The sequence below is a fragment of the Geotrypetes seraphini genome, chromosome 3 (genome assembly GCF_902459505.1).
Source record: "Geotrypetes seraphini chromosome 3, aGeoSer1.1, whole genome shotgun sequence".
Taxonomy (NCBI): Eukaryota; Metazoa; Chordata; class Amphibia; order Gymnophiona; family Dermophiidae; genus Geotrypetes; species Geotrypetes seraphini.
The window spans coordinates 372,467,513-372,488,891 of NC_047086.1; the positions used below are offsets into that span (position 1 = coordinate 372,467,513).

General features: G+C 43.6%; 2 protein-coding genes across 2 annotated transcripts in view; one reads left to right on the forward strand and one right to left on the reverse strand.

Annotated features, from left to right (window-relative positions):
- Positions 1–3,186, forward strand: part of POLH (DNA polymerase eta) — a 71,966-nt gene extending 68,780 nt beyond the window's left edge. Inside the window, exon 11 of the mRNA XM_033936611.1 lies at positions 1,197–3,186. Within this exon, the coding sequence (XP_033792502.1) occupies positions 1,197–2,175 (979 nt within the window). The 3' untranslated portion in view covers positions 2,176–3,186. The remainder of the gene's footprint in view (positions 1–1,196) is intronic.
- Positions 3,187–15,702: 12,516 nt separating this feature from the next.
- GTPBP2 (GTP binding protein 2) overlaps positions 15,703–21,379 on the reverse strand; it is an 89,202-nt gene continuing 83,525 nt past the window's right edge. The window contains exon 12 of the mRNA XM_033936808.1: positions 15,703–17,079. Coding sequence (XP_033792699.1) covers positions 16,915–17,079 — 165 coding nt within the window. The 3' untranslated portion in view covers positions 15,703–16,914. The remainder of the gene's footprint in view (positions 17,080–21,379) is intronic.

Genomic DNA, 21,379 nt, shown 5'->3' on the forward strand with positions numbered 1-21,379 from the left:
ACCTGTTCTGGCTGGAGGTTCCACCGAGACAGTGTGAGTGTTCTTCGACTTGGAAGTCTTAGGCACTTTAATCACTACCGCTGGAACTGTCTGCTGAGCTATCTGACCTGAGGAAACAGGGGAAGATACAGCAGATGTTGGTGAAGAGAGAGCCGCTGCAAACGACGACGGTCTGATGAGGCTCAAGGTGGAAGCAGTAGAAGCAGGAGGGGCCTTGGTCAAAGTCGAGGCCGAGGTCGCCTTTGAAGTCGAGGGATCAGAGGAAGAATCCATCTCGAAGAGCTTATCCACCAAAATACAACAATGGTTGAAGCCTCGAGGCTGAAGCGTAGCACAGCACAGGCATGACTTCGAGTGATGTTTCAGCCCAAGGCACTTGAGGCAGCGATGGTGTGGGTCCGTAAGAGAAATCGCACGCTGACACTTACTACAGTTCTTGAAGTCCGTGACAGGCCAGGACATAGAAGGAAAAATAGCCGCCGTAAGATCGAAGCCTTCGAGCTGTGGCCGAGCAAAGTGATTTACAACAATGATTCTATATAAAGATAAAGATCATTAAGAAAGAAGTCAGGGAACAAGAGGGGGAAAGTAGAGTTTAAGAGCAGACTAGACAAAACCCCCTCAGATCCCAAAAGCCTACAAGAAAAAGAAGGCTTCTAATTCAGCCTTGAATTTTGAGCAAGATGTCTCCAAGCAAAGATAGCAAGGACTAGTTTTCTAAAACAAGTGGAGCAAGTGTGTAGTGTACTAATTTTCAGGTGGAACTAAGCCATGTGCAATATTGGGAGAGAGCTGATAAAAGGTTGTCATTCTGTGAGCATAAGACCCTGGAAGGAGTATAGGGAATTGGAATATCAGAAAGATAGAGGGTTAAAGGTTGACAGCAGAATTTCCAGTAGACACAATAGGACATTAGCTGTTGTGATTTCATCTACATTTCAACTTCATAGCTTTCTTCTGTCTGTTATCTAACTGGGATACAAGGAGGATCAATCAAGTGCAGTCAGCATGTCTTTACTAGATCTGGAGAACCTTTTGGAGTAGTGTTCTAGTCTGCCATCACAAATGCTGGAGAACCTTGCAGTGCAGTTTGCACTTTTTCCTGTGTGTGCTCTTAATGTTTCACGATAACTTGTAATCCCAGGTATTGTTTATGATAATGAACTTAACAAGTTCTTCCGTTCTGTGTCTTTCAGGTCCCCTCCACTCACACTGCTTCATCTTTCTGCCAGCAAGTTTTCAGACATGCGCACCCTCCCTAAGGCAGGCATTGTCAGTTTCCTGAGTCGCAATACAGACTATACTAAAACATCCTCATCCTCATCATCATCTTTCTCCGGAGTCACCACTAACACGAAAGCCACCCCAAATTCCAAACCGGACAATAAAAAAGGAGGCAACAGTGATATTCAGTTTCTCTTCCAGAGAGCTGCAGCCAGGAGAGCAGAGGTTGCTGAAGTTTCTGAAACAGTGCACCCCCTTTCAGAGGCATTGATGACCTCAGAAGCATCATTCCCCCTGTCAGAAAAACTGCAACACTCACTAGAAGTATCCCTCCCTACTTCTACCACTATATCTGTTTGCTCTTTTGGAGCAGGACACTCCATGACATTGGATGAGATAGCAAGTGAGCCCAGATCATTCTTTCAAAGTCAGGCTCAAGAGCTACTTGCGAGTCCAAGCCTGGGAAATAGCTCCCATCCTTCTATTTTGTTACAAAGTGCACAATCCATCCAGCAATCTGCTGCCTCTTCAGCCTCCTTTGTACATCCATGTAACCTTTCTTCACAAGGCAATTTAGGCATACAGACCATCTCTTCTGTTGAAAACTCAGATGCTCACACAGAGGTGGAATCATCTGAATATCTCCCAGCAGTGGATACTGGTAGCTGCCCACTAGAGGATCTGGTTCAATGTGAGAAGTGTGGGCAGAAAGTGGTGGTGTGGGAGCTTCCTGAGCATATGGACTTTCACTTTGCCCTAGAACTACAGCAGTCTTTTTCCACATACAGCTCGCCAAAGTCACATCCTTTCTCAAATTCCTCCAAGCCACCTTCTGTAACTTCTTTAAGGGGCAAGAACAAGCCTAAAACTCGGATAACTTCTAGCTCAAAACACCCTAAACGAGAGCTATCTCAAACTCTGGATTACTTCTTTAAAAAAACATCTCTGTAACTGAAATCCTGCAATTGTGCTTTTAAGTAGTAATATCTATATATGTTTATATATAAATTTAGATATTGATATATTTTACCCATATTATGATTTTAAGTTGGTTTTGCTAATATTTTTCAAGTTAATAGAGATTATTATATTTTATTTTATTTTTTTTACAATAAATTAAATGATAATCATTAAATGTATTTAGAATCTCAGTTGCTCATGCAGAGGTTTGGCTTGGAGCTAAGAGAAATTTCATTCTGACCATTTGCATACAGAGCCAGAAAGATCCATTGTTTAACAGAAATTCTGGAGAATCAATGCATCTCTTCAATACACTGCCCTGAGGGCAAGCAGTTGCGGGAGGTCCCATACTATTTAAACTGATCGTGTCAAATCTCCCATGCTCTCTTACCGATCTCCAGAGATCCAGTTCAGAAACTTTGGTCTTTGGCCCTCAAGAGTCTATGGAGGTCATTCATTTAGCTACAAGGCCAACCTCAGTGTTGCCTTCAGTGCATAGTGGAAAGTTGCTCAGGCTCTCACTTGGCATGCCAGACATTGAGGTTCCAGTAGCTGGTACATTGATGGGTTTCAATGTATCAAGTGATCTTCTCAGTACCTCTTCTTCAACACCTGGTTTGTTAAAACATGTTTTGTGCTCCAAGCCTGTGTCAATGCAAATGGATTTGGAGTGGGAAATCTCCTAGCTCTTGACGTTATTTGGTCCTGATGTCCCAAGAACCAACTTTTGGAACACCCAAGTCTTCAACTTTAGGGCTGATATGTTCCCAGACCTGTTATTTGGTGTGTAATTTTTGAGTATGAGCAGTTGGAGCCCTGGAACCTTGTTAGAAGTTAGGTTCTGATAAGGAACAGTAGAGGCTTGGAAAGTTTTCCTTTAAGGACTTGGTCATAGAAAACAAACTTGCAAACAATCCACAAGTTCTAAAATTTAATTTAAAGGGTGTGGACATGATGATAAAAGAAACAGGAGACTTAAAAATTAATTAACAAAGCCATGTTTCATACAGCAAGGGCCACTTCAGGCCAAAAGCATACATAATAAACTTTGGTCCCCACATACTTTTGTGTTTATCAATGTAATATGTGATTTTGCATTAGTAAGCAAGATTGCTTTTAAATATACATTTATTTATTGAGATTTACCACCTTTTCATGAAGAGATTCACCCAAAGTCATTTATAATACATTGAATAGTAATCAGGTACTCTTAAGTATTTTCCCTATCTGTTCTGACAGGCTCACAATCAGTACCTGGGGTAATGGAGGGTTAAGAGACTTGCCCAGAGTCACAAGGAGCAGGCTGGGATCAAACTCGCAACCTCAGGGAACTGAGGCAGCAACTCTAAACACTAGGCCACTCCTCCCTCCATTATTTATAATGCTTTATTCAGGTATTTATTCTGAAGTCTATCTATGTTTTATTATTATTTAATTCATTATGACATTTTTAATTCATGATATTATGATTTTAAGTCTGGATACTGTATTGTGTTTATTATTCGCCTTATACAAAGCAAAGGACAGATGAACAGACATAATAAATACCATTACAAACATCAAACCATACAAAAATACCATGACAAACATAAAAGAGTCAACAGTGACCATCTACAACATACACAGCAGCCTCCCCACAACCACAACACATATATTCAGTTTAACTTCATCCCTACCACCCATCATGGGCACAGATATCAAATATGATTTCACTGTACTTATGTATTGGTTTTATTTGTAGCCCCCGCTGGGCAAAACACAGTCATGTCTGGCCCACTTTTTAATTAATAAAGTTTTCTGCTATTTTTTTTAATCATTGTGTGTGTTCCAATGTCTTTGTTCCCAGTGAAGACTGGTCCTTCCCTGGTTTTGTCCAGATAACTAAAAAGCCATATTTTTGTGTTGAAAATCCAAGGTGTTTGCATATATATATTGCATATTTTTAAATGATTAATATACATATGAATTTTATTATTTGTGTATGGTTATGGGAGGGGGTGGGATATAAAGCTTTTATATCCCACATTTTATATATCACATTGTGATGGAATTTTCAAGTGATAATGTATTATGATAGTTTGTATTTAATGTACACTTGATGTATATATTAAAATGAATAAAGATTTGGAAAATCCAAGGTGAATCAGAGTATCTGGATGATGCTAAAGAGTTAATGCAGTGCTTTTCACCCTCATAGCATTATTGTTACATTTTAAATCCCCATCTCTGTGGTTCTACCTGCAAAAGCTCTTTATGTCTCTTAGATATTGTTTTAGTTATTTTTAATATTTATATACCAGTTATAGCCTAAGTGGTTTACATTCAGGTATCTATCTGTCCTGATGGGCTCACAATCTGACAACCATACCTGGGGCAATGGAGTGTTAAGTACTTGCCCAGAGAAACAAGGAGCAGCATTGCACTTAGCTGCAACAAGTGAATTGTGGATAACTAGTATGTTCTTTGTTTACATAGTTGTCCATTATTAAAAACAGAGAGAGTGAAGAATGCATGTTTTATGTAATCCCACTTTCTATGTGTTTTGCTAAAATAGTCAAATCTAATCTTGGATTTCATAAACCACTTTCTTCCCTGATGATGGTCCAGAGTAGTATACAATAAGACATATCACTACAAGTAAAGAAAAAAAATTCAGGTTAACATGTGATCAAATTTTTTAAAAATAAGTGCATCTTACAGCATGTATGAAATTACAGAATGAAGATACCTGTAATGTTTTCAGTGTAGAGGAAAATCTAGATATGGATCAATTTAGAAGAAAATGAAATTTCCACTTTTCTTTTATAACACAGCTTTAAAGATGAAAAGATAAATGACCTCAACCTAGAATCCTCCCTAATTGAAGGAAAAACCACTAGTATTTACAGTCATGTGAAAAAATTAGGACATCCCATGAAATATTTATTTCTTTCTTAAGAAATGTTCTTTCACATTATCTTTTTTTTTTTTTATCTCTGGAAAAGAAAGTGATGTAATTGCAGGTAAACAACAACATTTTTCCTTGATTTACTCATGAAACAAAAGATATCCACAAAAATGTCTTTTTTAACTGAGGAATAAATTAGGACACCCTAATAGCTAGTGTTACCCACTTCTACACTTCTTGTAGCCATCTACCAGTCTCTGACATCGATTTGAGAAAAGTTTGGCCCACCCCTCAATGCAGAATTCTTTCAGCTGTGAGATGTTTGAGGGGTTTGTTGCATGTACAGCCCATTTCAAATCGCCCAACTGCATCTCAGTGGGATTAAGATCAGGGCTTTGGCTCGGCCACTCCAGGACTCTCCATTTCTTAGTTTTCAGCCAGTCATTGGATTTGCTGGTATGTTTTGGGTCATTGTCATGTTGCAAATTCCAGTTCCACTTCAGCTTTAATTTTCTTACAGATTGTCTTGCATGTTCTTCAAAAACCCTCTGATACATCATTTCTTTTAGCGAATAGAGTCCTGTCTGGCCCGTCGGCAGACTGAGAATCCCTCTGTCAGTTCCCCCGCTCTCCATCCTGCTCAATGACTCTGTGCCCGCACCCCTTCTGGTTCTGGTGGGTGCTCAGCTGGAGGTGATTCGGGATGGTTGTGCTCTGCAGTTTGCCCATTCCCTGCCAGATCATTTTCTAGCTTAGGCACCATGGAAGAAACAGGTTTTTCGCCAGATCCTTAAAAGATTGCTAGATCTTAGAACTGTGGTTCCAGTGCCCCCCTCCAGAGTCTGGCATAGGCAGGTACTAGATTTACTTTGTAGTGCCCAAGAAAGAGGGGACTTTTCGACCCATCTTAGATTTGAAGGAGTCAACAGGGCTCTCAAAGTTCCGTTTTTTCGCATGCAGACTCTGCAATCGGTGATTCTGGTGGTTCAGCCAAGGAAGTATCTAACCTTTCTCAACCTGATAGAGGCCTACTTGCACATTCCAATCCAGACCTCCCATTAGTGCTTCCTTTGTTTTGCGATCTTGGACCAGCACCTTCAGTTCTGTGCGCTCCCTTTTGGTCTGGCCACAGCTCCCCGGACGTTCACCAAGGTTATGGTGGTTATCGCAGCGGCCTTGCAGTCAGAGGGCATTCTGGTGCATCCTTACCTGGACAACTGGTTCATTTGCAAAATCCTTCCAGGAGAGCACCCGGGTCATGGCTCGGGTGGTGGAGTTTCTGCAGTCTCTGGGATGGGTTGTCAACTTTGCTGGTTGGCCCCCTCGCAGCATCTTGGGGTGGTGTTTGACACCTCCATGGGGAAGGTTTTCCAAGTTTATTATTAGGTATTAGGTCTTCTTCCCAGAGGCCCGGGTAAGCAAATTACTCTCTCAAATTCGCCTGCTTATGGGGTCCCGGTGTCCTCAGGTGCAGGTTTTTCCTCCAAGTCTTGGGGGTCAATGGTGGCTTCCATCGATGTGGTGAGGTGAGCTCGGGCCCACATGTGTCCTCTTCAGTATGCCCCAGATCCTCAGTCTAAATCACCCTGTTCCTCTGGGAGCTTAGCTCACTCCAGTCTTTGTTGGTGGTTCCAGACCTTCCATCTTGTTCAAGGGACGAGTCTGGATAAGCCACAGTGAACGGTGCTTCTCACAGCTGCCAGCATTCTCGATTGGGGAGCTCTGTGTCTAGATCACTCAGCTCAGGGCACCTGGTCCATGGAGGAAGCGTCCTGGTCGATCAGTGTTCTGAAAACCAGAGCCATCCATCTGACGCTGTTAGCTTTCCACTTCTTGTCAGGCAAATCAGTCCGGGTTATGTCAGACATTGCCACAGCGGTGGCCTATGTCACTCGTCAGGGTGGGTACTCAGGTGGCGCAGGACATCTCGGCCTCTCACATAGCCAGAGTGGAGAATGTTCAAGCAGACTTCCTCAGTCGTCACACTTTAGCTCCCGGAGAATGTTGTCTAAGCCACGTGGCCTTTCAGTTGATAGTACAGTCTTCTGATCAGCCCCTAATGGACCTGATGGCCACAGGAGTCAACACCAAAACTCCTCGTTTCTTCAGTCGTAGCAGATACGGTCAGGCTGAGGGTCTGGATGCTCTGGTTCAGGGGTGCCCAATAGGTCGATCGCGATCAACCGGTAGATCGCCAAGGCAAAGTGAGTCAATCGCAGAGCCCATCCCAGGCTCTGTGATAGACTCGCGTTGCCTTCAAAATCTACCAGCCGATCAGCCTTCCTCTCCCCAACTGCCTGGTGAAGACAGCTTCCCTCCCTTCCACTCACTCACTGCCCTCTTGCCCACAAGCGAACTGAACTCAGGCTGTGGGGCTTTAACACTGTGTGCGCTGGCTTCCCTTCTTCGAAACAGGCCTGGGTTCAGTTCCTCTAACAACGCATGCTCCGAAACAGGAATGACGCACCCTGCAAACTTTGACCTTGGGGCGCGACACTCTTGGTAGCTGGCTGCAGCAGCAAGTATTTGGACTGCCGAAGGAGCAGGGGCAGGACACGGCAGCCTTCCCTCCCTATGGAACATTTCCGCTCATGTCCACCCCCAAGGAGAACACTGCCGAACATAAATGGGTGAGTGCCGTTCTCCCCACATATTTTTCTGTCACCCTCTCCCGCTCCAGCATCCCCAGAGCCAGAGAAGTTAAGTGGTTGCGTCCCGTTCCTTCATTGGGGCTTCTCCAGAAGGCAGGGCAAGTAGGGATTAAAAATAAAACAAAATATTATAATGCATCTCTATTGCTTGGCCACTAGCCGGCAAGGCTGAGAGGTCCAAACCGGACATTGTAACGTGTGGGGTGATGCCGCCCTTTACCTCCAGCCTGTCTACCAAACACGGAGGCGGCTTCTAAGAGAAGAGCAGGAAAAGAGAAACCAGACCATGGAAGGAGAGAGAAGGGAAGGAGACAGATGCCAGACCAGGGGCAAGGAAGGAGAGAAAATGCCAGATAATGGAGGGGGAGGGAGAGATAGAAGAGGAGAGCAGAAAGGTGCCAGGGCATGGGGGGAGGAAAGGAAAATTAAGGAGACAGATGCCAGAGCATGGCAGGGAAGGAAGAGATAGAAGGAAAGGAGGGATAAAGAAAGGACAGGGAGAGAGAAAGAAAAAGTTTAGGGAGGGAATGAGGTCTGGAGGAGAGGAAGCATACAGGCTGAAAGAAGGGAAGAAATATTAGATGCATAGTCAGAAGAAAGTGCAACCAGAGACTCATGAAATTACCATAGGTAGAAAAAAATGATTTTATTTTCAATTTAGTGATCAAAATGTGTCCGTTTTGAGAATTTATATCTGCTGTCTATATTTTGCACTATGGCCCCCTTTTACTAAACCGCAATAGCGGTTTTTAGCACAGGGAGCCTCTGAGCATTGAGAGCAGTGCAGGGCATTTAGCGCAGCTCCCAGTGCTAAAAACTGCTATCGTGGTTTAATAAAAAGGGAGGGGGGTATATTTGTCTATTTTTGTATGGTTGTAACTGAGGTGACAGTGCATAGAGTCATCTGCCTTGACCTCTTTGAAAAACCCCGGAATATAAATGATAATTAACATTTTCTCTGTATATAGTGTGCTTTGTATTTTTAAAAAAATTTTATTGTTGGTAGATCATTTTGACTTGGTCATTTTAAAAGTAGCTCGCAAGCCCAAAAAGTGTGGGCACCCCTGCTCTGGTTCAACCATAGCCAACGGAGGGGCTGTTGTATGTATTCCCTCCATGGCCATTAGTGGGCAGCGTTCTACACCGCATTGTTCATCATCCGGGCCTGGTTGCTCTGGATAGGCACAGGCGACTGTGGTACGCGGATCTGGTAAGGCATTTGGTGTTGGATCCTCTTCATGTTTCGAATGATTTTCTGTCTCGGCCCCATTCCTATGTTTGATCTGAGTCCCTATTGTCTTACAGCTTAGCTCTTGAAAGGTCTCGCCTAGGTAAGAAGGGGTATTCAGACAAAGTGATCACTCTCTTGGGGTCCTGCAGACTTTCCACTTCTCGGGCTTATGTGCGAGTTTAGCGTATATTTGAGGAGTGGTGTACGGCGTGAGGAGTGGTTGCCTTTCGCATTTTCCTGCCTAACATCTTAGAGTTCTTGAAGGATGGCCTGGACTTGGCTTGGCTTGGTTTGGTTTGGTTTTCTCTCTGGGTTTCAGCTTGCAGCCCTTTCAGCCTTTCATGGGTTATTACAGGGTCAGAGTCTGACTGCCATTCCTGATGTCGTTCACTTCTGGCCGGCCAAGTTGTTCAAGCGACCGTCTGTTCCCTCTTGGGATTTGAATCTGGTCCTGTCTGGGTTTGTGCACCCCCTGTTTAAGCCTTTCGGTGCTGGCACGTTGAAGGACCTTACTCTTAAGGCAGTATTGTTGGCTATTACTTCTGCTAGACATGTTTCGGACTGCAGGCTCTCTCTTAGAGTCGGTCTCTCTTCCTCGAGTTTTCTAGGGAGCTGATAGTGTTGGGGCCTGTTCCTTCCTTTCTGCCTAAGGTAGTTTCTCCTTTTCATGTCAATCAGTCAGTGATCCTCCCGGTCCTGGGTAGTTGGGCAGGTGGTTCTGAGCAGAAACAGTTGCGCAAATTGGATGTTGGACGGGTCCTTCGCACCTACTTGCGCAGGACCCAGGAGATCAATTAATCAGATCATCTTGTCCTTCTAGCGGGTTATCGTAGGGGGGATGGCGCTTCCAAGGCTACCATTGCACGCTGGATCAAGAAGACTATTGCTTCCGGGTCATTTTTTGATCAGTTTCTAGTATTTTTCTAGGGCCAAGAACAACAGGAAACAGAGGGGCAAAGTCATTGTGAAAAAGAGCCCAGGACGGAGTGGGAACTAGGAGAGCAGGAGGCGCAGGGGAAACAGGCAGAGGACGTCACACACACACAACAGGAGGAGGACGAAGCTCAGGAGCTGGCAAACCATGAGGGAAACTACAGGAATACCAAAGCACAAGGGAAACAAAAAGAGAGGACTAAAAACTGGGTCTTAAACTGCCTATACACAAATGCTAGGAGCCTGAGGGCCAAAATGGGAGAACTGGAAATCACAGCCAGCAATAAGGACCTAGACATAATTGGAGTCACAGAAACGTGGTGGACCGAGGACAATCAATGGGATGTGGCCATACCAGGGTACAAACTATACAGGAAAGACAGGACACATAAAAAGGGTGGAGGAATAGCGCTGTACATAAAAGACTCCATACCATCAGCCAGGACGGAAACAACAGTACGGGCGGATGGCCTGGAATCACTATGGGTTAAGCTACAGGGAGGAGCAGGAGCAGACATTAAACTGGGTCTGTACTACCGCCCACCTGGACAACCGGAAGAAATCGACCAGGAGATGGAGGCTGAACTGAAGCAGGTATGCAGAAGCGGAAATGTGGTGGTGATGGGGGACTTCAACCATCCTGGGATAGACTGGAGTATTGGGCACTCAAACTGCGCAAAAGAGACAAAATTCATAGAAGTCACGAGGGACTGTTTCATGGAGCAGCTGGTCATGGAACCAACAAGGGGCGATGCCACTCTTGACCTAATCTTCAACGGACTAGGGGGGACAGCAAAGGAGGTGGCGGTATTACCCCCACTAGGTAACAGCGATCACAACATGATCCAGTGCAGGCTTGAAATTGGATCATCAAAGGGGAAAAGAACCACAATGACGGCACTCAACTTCAAAAAAGGAAATTATGATGCCATGAGAAAAATGGTGGGAAAGAAGCTCAAAGGCAACATAGGGAAGAAGGAATCCGTAGAAAAAGCCTGGACCTTATTCAAGGAGACTGTGCACGAAGCACAAAGCATATGCATCCCCAAGTTTAGAAAAGGGTGCAAAAAAAATAGAACAAAAAACCCAATGTGGATAACAAGTGCAGTGAAGAAGGCGATAAGCGACAAGAAAGCATCGTTCAGAAAATGGAAAAAAGACCAAACAGAGGAGAACCAAAAAGGGCACAGAGAACACCAGAAAGAGTGTCACCGAGTGATTAGAAAAGCAAAAAGAGAATACGAAGAGAGACTGGCAAAGGAAGCAACAAACTTCAAGTCGTTCTTCAGATACGTCAAGGGGAAGCAACCGGCGAGAGAAGAAGTGGGACCATTGGACGATGGAGACAGAAAGGGAGTTGTAAAAGAAGAGAAAGAGATAGCTGACAGGTTAAATGAGTTCTTCACATCAGTCTTCACGATGGAGAATATAACCACCATACCAGAACCCGAGGAGATCGTAATAGGAGAACAAGACGATAAGCTGGTCGATTTAGAGGTAAGCCAAGAAGATGTACTCAAACAGATTGACAGACTAAAGAGCGACAAATCGCCGGGTCCAGATGGCATTCACCCAAGGGTACTCAAGGAACTAAAAGACGTAATAGCGGAGCCACTTCGACAGATATGCAACCTATCCTTAAAAACCGGAGAGATCCCGGAGGATTGGAAAATAGCAAATGTCACGCCCATCTTCAAGAAGGGCGCAAGGGGGGACCCAGGAAACTACAGGCCGGTGAGCCTGACCTCAGTCCCGGGAAAGATGATGGAGGCACTGATTAAAGACAGCATCTGTGAACACATCGAAAAAAATGGGCAGCTAAAACCGAGTCAACATGGCTTCTGTAAGGGTAGGTCATGCCTCACAAACTTATTGTACTTCTTTGAGGGAGTGAACAGCCAGGTGGATAAAGGGGAATCTATAGACATCATTTACCTTGACTTCCAAAAAGCCTTCGACAAGGTGCCACACGAGAGACTGCTTAAAAAGATATGGAACCACGGGGTACAAGGGGAGGTCCACCGATGGATCAAAAACTGGCTGGCAAACAGGAAGCAGAGGGTTGGCGTAAAGGGCCACTACTCAGACTGGAAAGGGGTCACGAGCGGAGTTCCGCAAGGGTCGGTGCTGGGACCGCTCTTGTTCAATATCTACATAAATGATCTAGAGGCGGGAACTAAGTGTGAAGTCATTAAATTTGCAGATGACACCAAACTATACAGCAGGGCTCAAACCAAGGAAGACTGCGAGGATCTCCAAAAGGATCTAACGCAGCTGGAAAAGTGGGCCGAAAAGTGGCAGATGAGCTTCAACGTGGGGAAATGCAAGGTCATGCACGTGGGGAAAAAGAACCCGATGTTCACATACAAAATGGGGGGAACACCACTAGGGGTTAGTAACCTGGAGAGAGACCTGGGAGTGATGGTAGACGCAACACTGAAGGCATCGGCGCAATGCGCCACAGCCTCTAGGAAAGCAAACAGAATGCTGGGTATCATTAAGAAGGGTATTACGACCAGGACGAAGGAAGTCATCATGCCGCTGTATCGTGCAATGGTACGGCCGCATCTGGAGTACTGTGTCCAGTACTGGTCGCCGTACCTCAAGAAAGACATGGCGGTACTTGAGGGAGTACAAAGAAGAGCAACCAAACTGATAAAGGGAATGGAAAATCTCCCATATACCGACAGATTGAAGCAGTTGGGACTTTTCTCCCTGGAGAAGCGAAGACTTAGAGGAGACATGATAGAAACCTTCAAGATCCTGAAGGGCATAGAAAAAATAGACAGGGGCAGATTTTTCAAATTAAGGGGCGCCACAAGTACAAGGGGGCACTCGGAGAAATTGAAAGGGGACAGGTTTAGAACAAACGCTAGGAAGTTCTTTTTCACTCAGAGGGTGGTGGATACATGGAACGCGCTTCCAGAGGCTGTTGTAGACAAGAAAACATTAAATGGTTTCAAAGAAGGTTTGGATAGATTCCTGGAAGAAAAAGGGATTGGGGGGTATAGATAGGTATAGACCATTGCTCAGGCAATGGGCCTGATGGGCCGCCGCGGGTGCGGACCGCTGAGCAGGATGGACCTATGGTCTGCCTCAGCGGAGGCAACTTCTTATGTTCTTATGTTCTTATTAAGTGGCTGTGGCTTGGCTGGCAAGCTGTGGGGGCCTTTGCTATTTGCATTTGTTCCTTTGCATTTTCCAACAGCATTTCTATTTTTATTTGTTGATATTCCTATTCAGAGTCTTGTTTTTCTGTTTATAGTTATTAGTTCTGCTTGGCTATTCGGCAGACTGAGGTAATTAGGGAGAAGTTACATGATATGTACTGTTCCAAAGTTTTGTCTGTCTCCACCTGCTGATCATGATGAGATATATACCCGCTTGTAAGATTAATCCTATACTGGTCTAGAGAAGCTAAAAGAAAGTAAATTAGCAGGTAAGAACCTAATTTCTCCTTAGCATCTTGCAGTCTGCTCTGGGGGTCAACTTGCTTGGATGGCCAGACCTTGGCATGTTGGCAGTTGGTTGGAAAGTCCTCCACTTTTACACTATTTTCCGGACCATGGAATGGCTAATGTCAAATTCTTTTTAAATCACTTACCAGATTTATAAGCTATTATAATCTTTCTAAAGGCTTCAGACAGCTCTTTTGATCTCATCATGGTGTTCACTCTCATCGCAGCAATCATGAGCACAGCAAACTAAGGGCTCCTTTTATGAAGCCGTACTAGCGGGTTTAACGCGCGTGACTTTTCATCATGCGCTAATCCCCACACTGGCCTAAAAACTACCAGGTAGTAGCGGCTAGCGTGGCCGGCGGGTTAGCATGCAATATTAAGCGCATTAAACCGCTACCACGCCTTTGTAAAAGGAGCCCTAAATGTCCGAGGTTTAAGGCAAACCTCCTTCAAAAGGCCGAGTAATGATGTTCTAATACCTGTGTGTGATTTGAGCCACTTTAAGTGGGAGGTTATGTGAGGGTGTCCTAATTTAATCCTGTTAGAATACACATTTTTGTGGATATCTTTTGTTTCATGAGTAAATCAAGGAAAATTTTTGTTGTTTACCTGCAATTATATCACTTTCTTTTCCAGAGATAAATTTAAAAAAGATTTGACATCGATATATGAACATTTTTTAAGAAAGAACTGAATATTTCATGGGGTATCCTAATTTTTTTCATGACTATGCATTTCCAGATGCTGAACTTTCTCCTGTCAGACAAGTCTGAAGAGTGATAAGTCTCTTGCAAAAAGAGAAATAAGAGACTGAGAACTACAGTACATAAATGTTAGTGCTGATTGCACTCACGTAGGTGGCTTGTTCAGCTCCCCTTGTTTTGTTATGTTCCAGTGGTTAAAGTTACAGCCTCAGCACCCTAGGGTTGTGGGTTCAAGCCCAAGCTGCTCCTTGTTACCCTGGGTAAGTCACTTAATCCCCCCCATTGCCCCAGGTACATTAGATAGATTGTGAGCCCACCAGGACAGACTTGGAAAATGCTTGAGTACCTGAATAAATTAATGTAAACCATTCTGAGCTCCCTTGGGAGAAAGGTATAGAAAATTGAATAAATAAATAAAATTTAAGAGCAGATCAGACTTGGTTTTAGCAGGGAGTTTCCCATTCTTCTTTTCATGTCAACTACTTTTGTACAAACTGAGATGGCCCAGCCCAGGGCTCCATGAGGCGGAGCCAAAAAAATGCAGATTATGCCTTCTACACAACTTGCGATTAAAGGTAAATAACTCACTGGTTCAAGATTTATATGTCATTCTACTAGAAAGAAGATTATTGAGTTAAGAACCTAATCTTCCCTTTGAGAGAGCTTTATTGAATGTTCTAAGTTCAAAATGATTCTTGAGTCACTGTAGGTTTCCTTGTTGCTGTTGACTGTGAAAACTGGTTCTTCCCTTTTTAAACTAAGAGTTAGCCCATTTAAAACAAATCAGAGAAAATATTTTTTTACTCCATGCACCATTAAGCTACAGAATGCATATGTTGTGCATACTTGTATTGCGCTCAGTGGTGATGACATGATGCACATATATTTACTTGTAATGCAAGACAACGCTCGTTGATCAAGTAAAAATTTTATAAAACATTTTGCTCATCTTGCAAAACACTCACAGACCAAGTTACTCGCACTCCAAGGTTTTACTGAATTTTAATTCTGCTTATTCTTAGGTAGGTGTTCAAGCTCTCTGAATCAGGAATTTGTGCAACTGTTATATGATACATTTGCTGCATACTGAGTGGGTAGGTTTTGTATTATTGTACCTGGTAGTGAAAAGATTTGTTGCTATTACTCAGATGGCATGAGGGGGGGGGGTTTGAATGGTAACTTCCATGGTTAAATATACTAGTTCTGCTCTTAACCTGTTTGCTGAGAAGAGATAGGGTTTTTGTGGATGCAGAACATATTTACATTTAATTTATAAGAACTATCATACTGTTTCAAACCAAAGGTCCATGAGGATTATGTAAGCAGTCTGTCATATGTGAGCATCGGTCAGCTGTGTCCTGACTCAAAAACAATCCCTTATTAACATATCTAATGCAGGGAGCATCCACAAGCAGTTTTATCTTCAGAATGTGTCTGTTAAATCCATATAGCAGATACTAAGAACTATGTGCACTTCCCTCTGGTACCAATCAAAGGGCTGTACAGCACATTCCACCATCTGAGTCACACTTTTTGTTATTTACATTACCATAAGACCAAATAGCTGAAAATGTGAGTACTCCAAAACTATTCTCAAATTTTGGAATCCTGTATTGCACTTTTTACCAAAAAAAAAAACCAAACAGAAAGCAACCTTTCCAATAAAACCTCTTTATTCTGTACAATATATATGTAGCAACACATTTAGACATACAAATCATAGCTATTTCTGCTTTTAGATGTGAAGGGCACAGTACCAAAATCGGCCTTGCCTCAGGTGGAAGGAACTGGACAGCAAAGGAAGAGAGGACAGGATGTATCACTCAACAGCCTTTTAGCTTAGAAAACACTTCTCTGACAAAACATACAGAAAGATAGTTGTTCTCTGACCAATCCCCTGCTGCCACTGTAACCAAGCTTTGATAGGTGTAAATGTGCTGTGCTCCAGTGACAGCAGACAAGTGACAGCATTATGAAGGACGATAATGCCCTACAAGAAATAACTGACTCAAAAGACACAAAGTACATCTGCACAAGTTTCTCATGAATCACTCAGTTTTTGAGAACATTTTAATCCCATTGCTGCTCTCGTGCCAACAGCTTAGGAAACACTTTGATAGTTCTAGACTTTTGAGTTACTGAAGGTGCTACTTTTGAGCAGATAATGCAGGGACAATAACTGGGCCTCACAGGGCTGTTTCCAACCAGTGACAATAAGAACCACCTCATAACCCAGGGTCCCCAGCTTTTTAGTTACTGCAAAGTAAAAGACATGTGCCACAACCTGTTTCAGAAGCACACGGTTTAAAACAGATGCCAAGATACTGAACATTTCATTCCAGTAAAACAATGAGCTAGTTAAAATCCTTTCAGATTTAAAATATAAACCACATCAGAATTACATTTTGGTTTTTTTTTTCATGGTTTTAATATTTTGAATTGTTACTATTGTGTGGTATATAAAACCAGCCAAGCTAGAGGCTAGTATGAGACAGAGCTGCTGGTGTGCTATATCTATGCCCTCACTCCACTTGGTAAGGGCCTGCAACAGAACAAAGGGAACAGCCCAAGACTTCCGTTGATCCATAGGCCCTAAATAGCCCCATGACAACAGATGTGTAGCCTGTAGCATCTGCCCTCTTTCTGTTTTAAGAAAGTTTATGATGAAAGCTGGAACAGATCATAGTGCTCTACAGTGGGAAGTTTAGAATGTTTCCTGATGCTGAAGAAGAGCACAATGTCAGCAAGCTTTCACTGACAGATATGGACACTTCTATGATGCCAGGACTCAATGCCTAGCAGTGGCTCAGCCTTCAATGTGTCACTTGGATGCTACATCAGCAAACAGATCAGATGCAGTCCCTCAGGAGTCACTAGTATCAGTGCCAGTACCCAGAAGATTTGTCACGTGACCTATACCCTTTGTGACACCTTCTCTGAAGAGTAGTTTGGCTCCCAGCTTCAGGTATTCAGGATGCTTAATAAAACGGAAACGGACAACTGCTTTTTCTCCTGTCCGAAGCTTGTCCTAATGGAGACAGATACAAATGGCCATGGTTTTAATTTGCATAGACAAACCTTTCCAGTTCTCAGCAAGAAAGCAGTTACTCACCTGTAGCAGATGTTCTCCGAGAACAGCAGACCAAGTATTCTGACATTTCTATGATGTTATCTAACTGAGCACGGTTCAGATGCTGCCTAGAGTATACAGCCACTATAAAATTCTAGTATTGTCCCGATGCACATGGGTAGGTGCCTTCCCGCCCAACACGCCAGCGCAGATTGCTCTGTGGGATAATACGGCTGAAGGAATACAACTTCCAAGAGAGATGGGAGGGTATGTGAGAATACTCAGCTTGCTGTCCTTGGAGAACACCTGCTACAGGCAAGAAAATTCATTTTCTCCAAGGACAAGCAAGCCATTGGTATTCTCACAGCTGGAAATTCCTAGCTACCAGGCTCATTGAATTCAACAACTCTAGGACAAGGCCTTGAAGTCAATCAGCCTTAAACCATATACAATGTAGTGGTGAAGGTACAGTCTGGAACATAACAAAAGTGGGTCTAGACGGGTGGAGGTAGATTCTAGACACCAAACAAATTCTGCAGGACTGTCTGACCGAACCGGCTATCATGTCAGGTATCCTGATCAAGGCAGAAATGAAATGTGAATGTGTGGACTAACGTCCACATTGCAGTCTTGCAAATCTCCTCGATTGGAAAGAGTGTTTTTGCCAATTGTCACATCTATCTTGGTTGGGTCAAAAAAATAAAAATCTGGACAGGCTTTAGTTCACTCCAGATAGATGGCCAAGGCTCGCCTGCAGTCTAAGGTATGCAGGGTGCTTTCACTAGAATGGGCATGTGATTTTGGGAAAAATGTTGGCAGAATGACAAAGGATGTGTGCAAAGAAATACAAAATGTTTCTTCACAACAGAGTACAAGGTGGATCAGCTACTAGGGTTTGAAGCTCATTGACTCTGCAAGCTGAAGTGACCGCCACCAAAATTACAAATTTCCAGGTAAGATACTTCAGATGACAGGAGTCATCACCTAGATGAGGACAACATTGAGATACTACGACACAATGGAAGGTTTGATGGGAGGGCTTTGTCAACATCAAACCTCTCATGAATCGAACTAGAGGCTGTAAAGAGATGGTAAGCATTAATTGCACTGAGATGTATTCTTAGAGTTGATTTTCAAACCAGACTCAGGAGATGCATCAGGGACTAGAGGTTGGGATGCAGAAGAGACTCCTTGTTCTGCGTTATGAGGGTCAGAAAACACTCTAATCTCCACGGTTCTTTATAGGACAAATCCAGAAGTGGGAGCCAGATATGCCTCTGCTAGTAAGGGTCAATTAGGATCACAATTCCTTGATCTTGCTTGAGTTTCAGCAGAGTCTTCTCTACGAGAGGTATCAAAGGACACCTCAAATCACTTCAATGGCTCCCTATCCACCTTCGCATACAATTCAAACTCCTATAACTAACCTAAAAGTGTGTTCATTCTGCAGCCCCTCAGTATCTCTCCTCTCTTGTCTCTCCTTATACACCTCCCTGAGAACTTTCCTCAGACAAATTGCTTTTATCTGTACCCTTCTCCACTTCCAATTCCAGACTTCATTTTTTTTAGCTCGCTACACCGTATGCCTGGAATAAACTACCTGAGTCCATCTGCCACACCCCTTCCCTTGTTCAAAAGTAGGCTGAAAGCCCACCTGAGACAGCCTTCAACTCATAACCCTACTCCCCTTTGCTCACCACCCTAGTCAGCAGTTTAACAATCCCCTCTTAACTGTAACCCCTATCATGGCATCCCATTTGTCTATCTTCTGTTTATATGCCCTTGTAAATCTGTTTATATGCTCTTGTAAATTTTCCTTTTTAAGCTTTGTAAACCGTGTCGAGCTCCACTTCCGTGGAGATGATGCGGTATATAAACTTAAGGCTTAGTTTAGTTTAGTTTAGTTTGATTGTTTAGATTGTAATTTCATTCAAGCAGGGACCATCTCCTTTGTGACTGTACAGCGCTGAGTACATCTGGCAGTGCTCTAAAAATAATAAATAGTAGTAGTAGGATATGCATACAGAAGGCCTTCCCCTGAATGGAGGAGAAAGGCAGTAGAACTGAAGGACTTTGCTGTTGAAATGAATAGTGAAAAGATCCACCAAGGGAGTGCCCTATTCTAGGAAGATCGTACGGACTATGTTTTGAAGGACCACTTGTGAGGTTGCATTATCCTACTCAGTCTGTCCACTAGGCTGTTGTTCTTGCCAGCTAGGTATGTGGCTTGTAGTACCAAACCATAGAGGAGGGTCCACTGCCATATCTGTACCACCTGACACAAGGGGTAGATCTCATACACCCCCCATTTGTTCACATAATACACACTGTAACATGATTGTCAATTTGAATGAGAAATTTGGTTCTGTAGCTGATTTCTGAAAGCCTTTAGAGTGTTCCAAATAGCCCTTAGCTCCAGGAGGTTGATTTGATCTGTCTCCTGAGCATACCACGCTCCTTGAGTGTGAAGCCCATCTACATGAGCATCCATTGTCACCACCTTGAATAGGTGGAATTTGGAATGGGAATCCCATGGTCAAATCTGACCAAAATATCCCCCCACAGAAGGGAATGAACCAACTCTGAAGGAATCTGGATGATATCCACTAGCTTCCCAGCAGCTTGAAACTACTGGAAAGCCAGAGTCCACTTGGAATCTCTCAAATGGAGGCAAGCCATTGTAGTGACATGCACTGTGCAGGCCATGTGGCTCAACAGTCTCAACATTTGCTGAGCTTTGATATATTTGCTGCTTCAGATCTGTAAGGCGAGAACTATCAAGGCATCCACTCTTGCCAGGGGCAGAGAAGCCCGAACTTGCACTGTACCAAGCAGGGCTCCTAGGTATTCCAATATCTGAGTGGAAGAAGGTGGGACTTGGGGTAGTTGATTTTGAACCCTAGAAGCTCTAGCACCCAAACAGGTCTCCATGTTGATTGCTATGCTGCTGTGCTGTGTTCTTGATTGACCAACTGTCCAGGAAGAGAAACATTTAAACTCCTAGTCTACATAGCAATGCTGCTGCTAGACCCTTGGAGAAAACCCTGGGAGCTGATATGAAGCCAAAAGGCAGAACATGACACTGGTAGTGGTGTTTCCCTTTTTGGAATCCAAGATACTGCCTATGGCTGGGAAGTATCTAAATATGGGTGTAGGCGTCCAAGTCCAAAGAACATTGTCAATCTTTAAAAAAGGGTGCCCAAGGAAATCATTCTGAATTTTTCTTTGACCAAGAATTCAGGGCCCTTAGGTCTAGGATAAGATGGAAACCACCTTTCCCTTCTTCCTTGTAGTAGCATAGGTATTAAGGGTGGAAATTCCTCCACAAGTTCCTGCTTGTACTGAGAGCTTATGTAAGATGCTCTCAATGAGCAATTTAGTAGTTTCTAATGCCAATGGACTATTGACTATTTGAAGACTCCACCTGTCAGAGGTTATAAGGGGTCATCTTTGTTGGAAAAAATTCAGTCTCCCTCCCACCAGGCTATGCTCTTCTGTAACCAGTCAAAAGCTCATCCCTTGCTTTGACTGGGGAGCTGACTGGAACTTCTATAGCTGCGAATGATGAGGCCAGGAATGCTGAAGCTGGGGCAAAACCACACACCTTTAGAGTAGTTTTGCTGCTTAGACTCACTCTTTCAAAAAGTACAAAGACCAGGGGATACTCATGAAATTACATGGGAAAACTTTTAAAACAAATAGATGGCACTAATTTTTCACTCAAATAATAGTTAATCTCTGGAACTCATTACCAGAGGATGTGGTAACAACAAGAAGCTTGGCTGGAAGTTCCTGGAAGAAAAGTCCATAGTTTGCTATTGAGATAGACATGGAGAAAACCACTGGGATTGGTAGCATGGAATGTTGCTACTATTTGGGTTTCTGCCAGGTATTTGTGACCTGGATTGGCCACTGTTGGAAGCAGGATACTGGGCTAAATGGACCATTGATCTGACCCAGTATGTCTATTCTTATGTTCTTATATAAAGAGCCTCCTAGTAAAGGAGAATGTAGCAGGAGGTTGGAGAAGGAATGAATGGGACTTGTATACTACCCTTTTTTGTAGTTATACAACCACACTCAAAGGAGTTTACATACAGGTACTTCATTTTCCCTATCTGTCCTGATGGGCTCACAATGTATCTAATGTACCTGGAGCAGTGGAGGATTAAGTGACTTGCCCAGTGTCACAGAGAGCAGCACAGAGTTTAAACCCACAACCTCAGGGTGCTGAGGCTTTAGTGCTAACCACTGCACC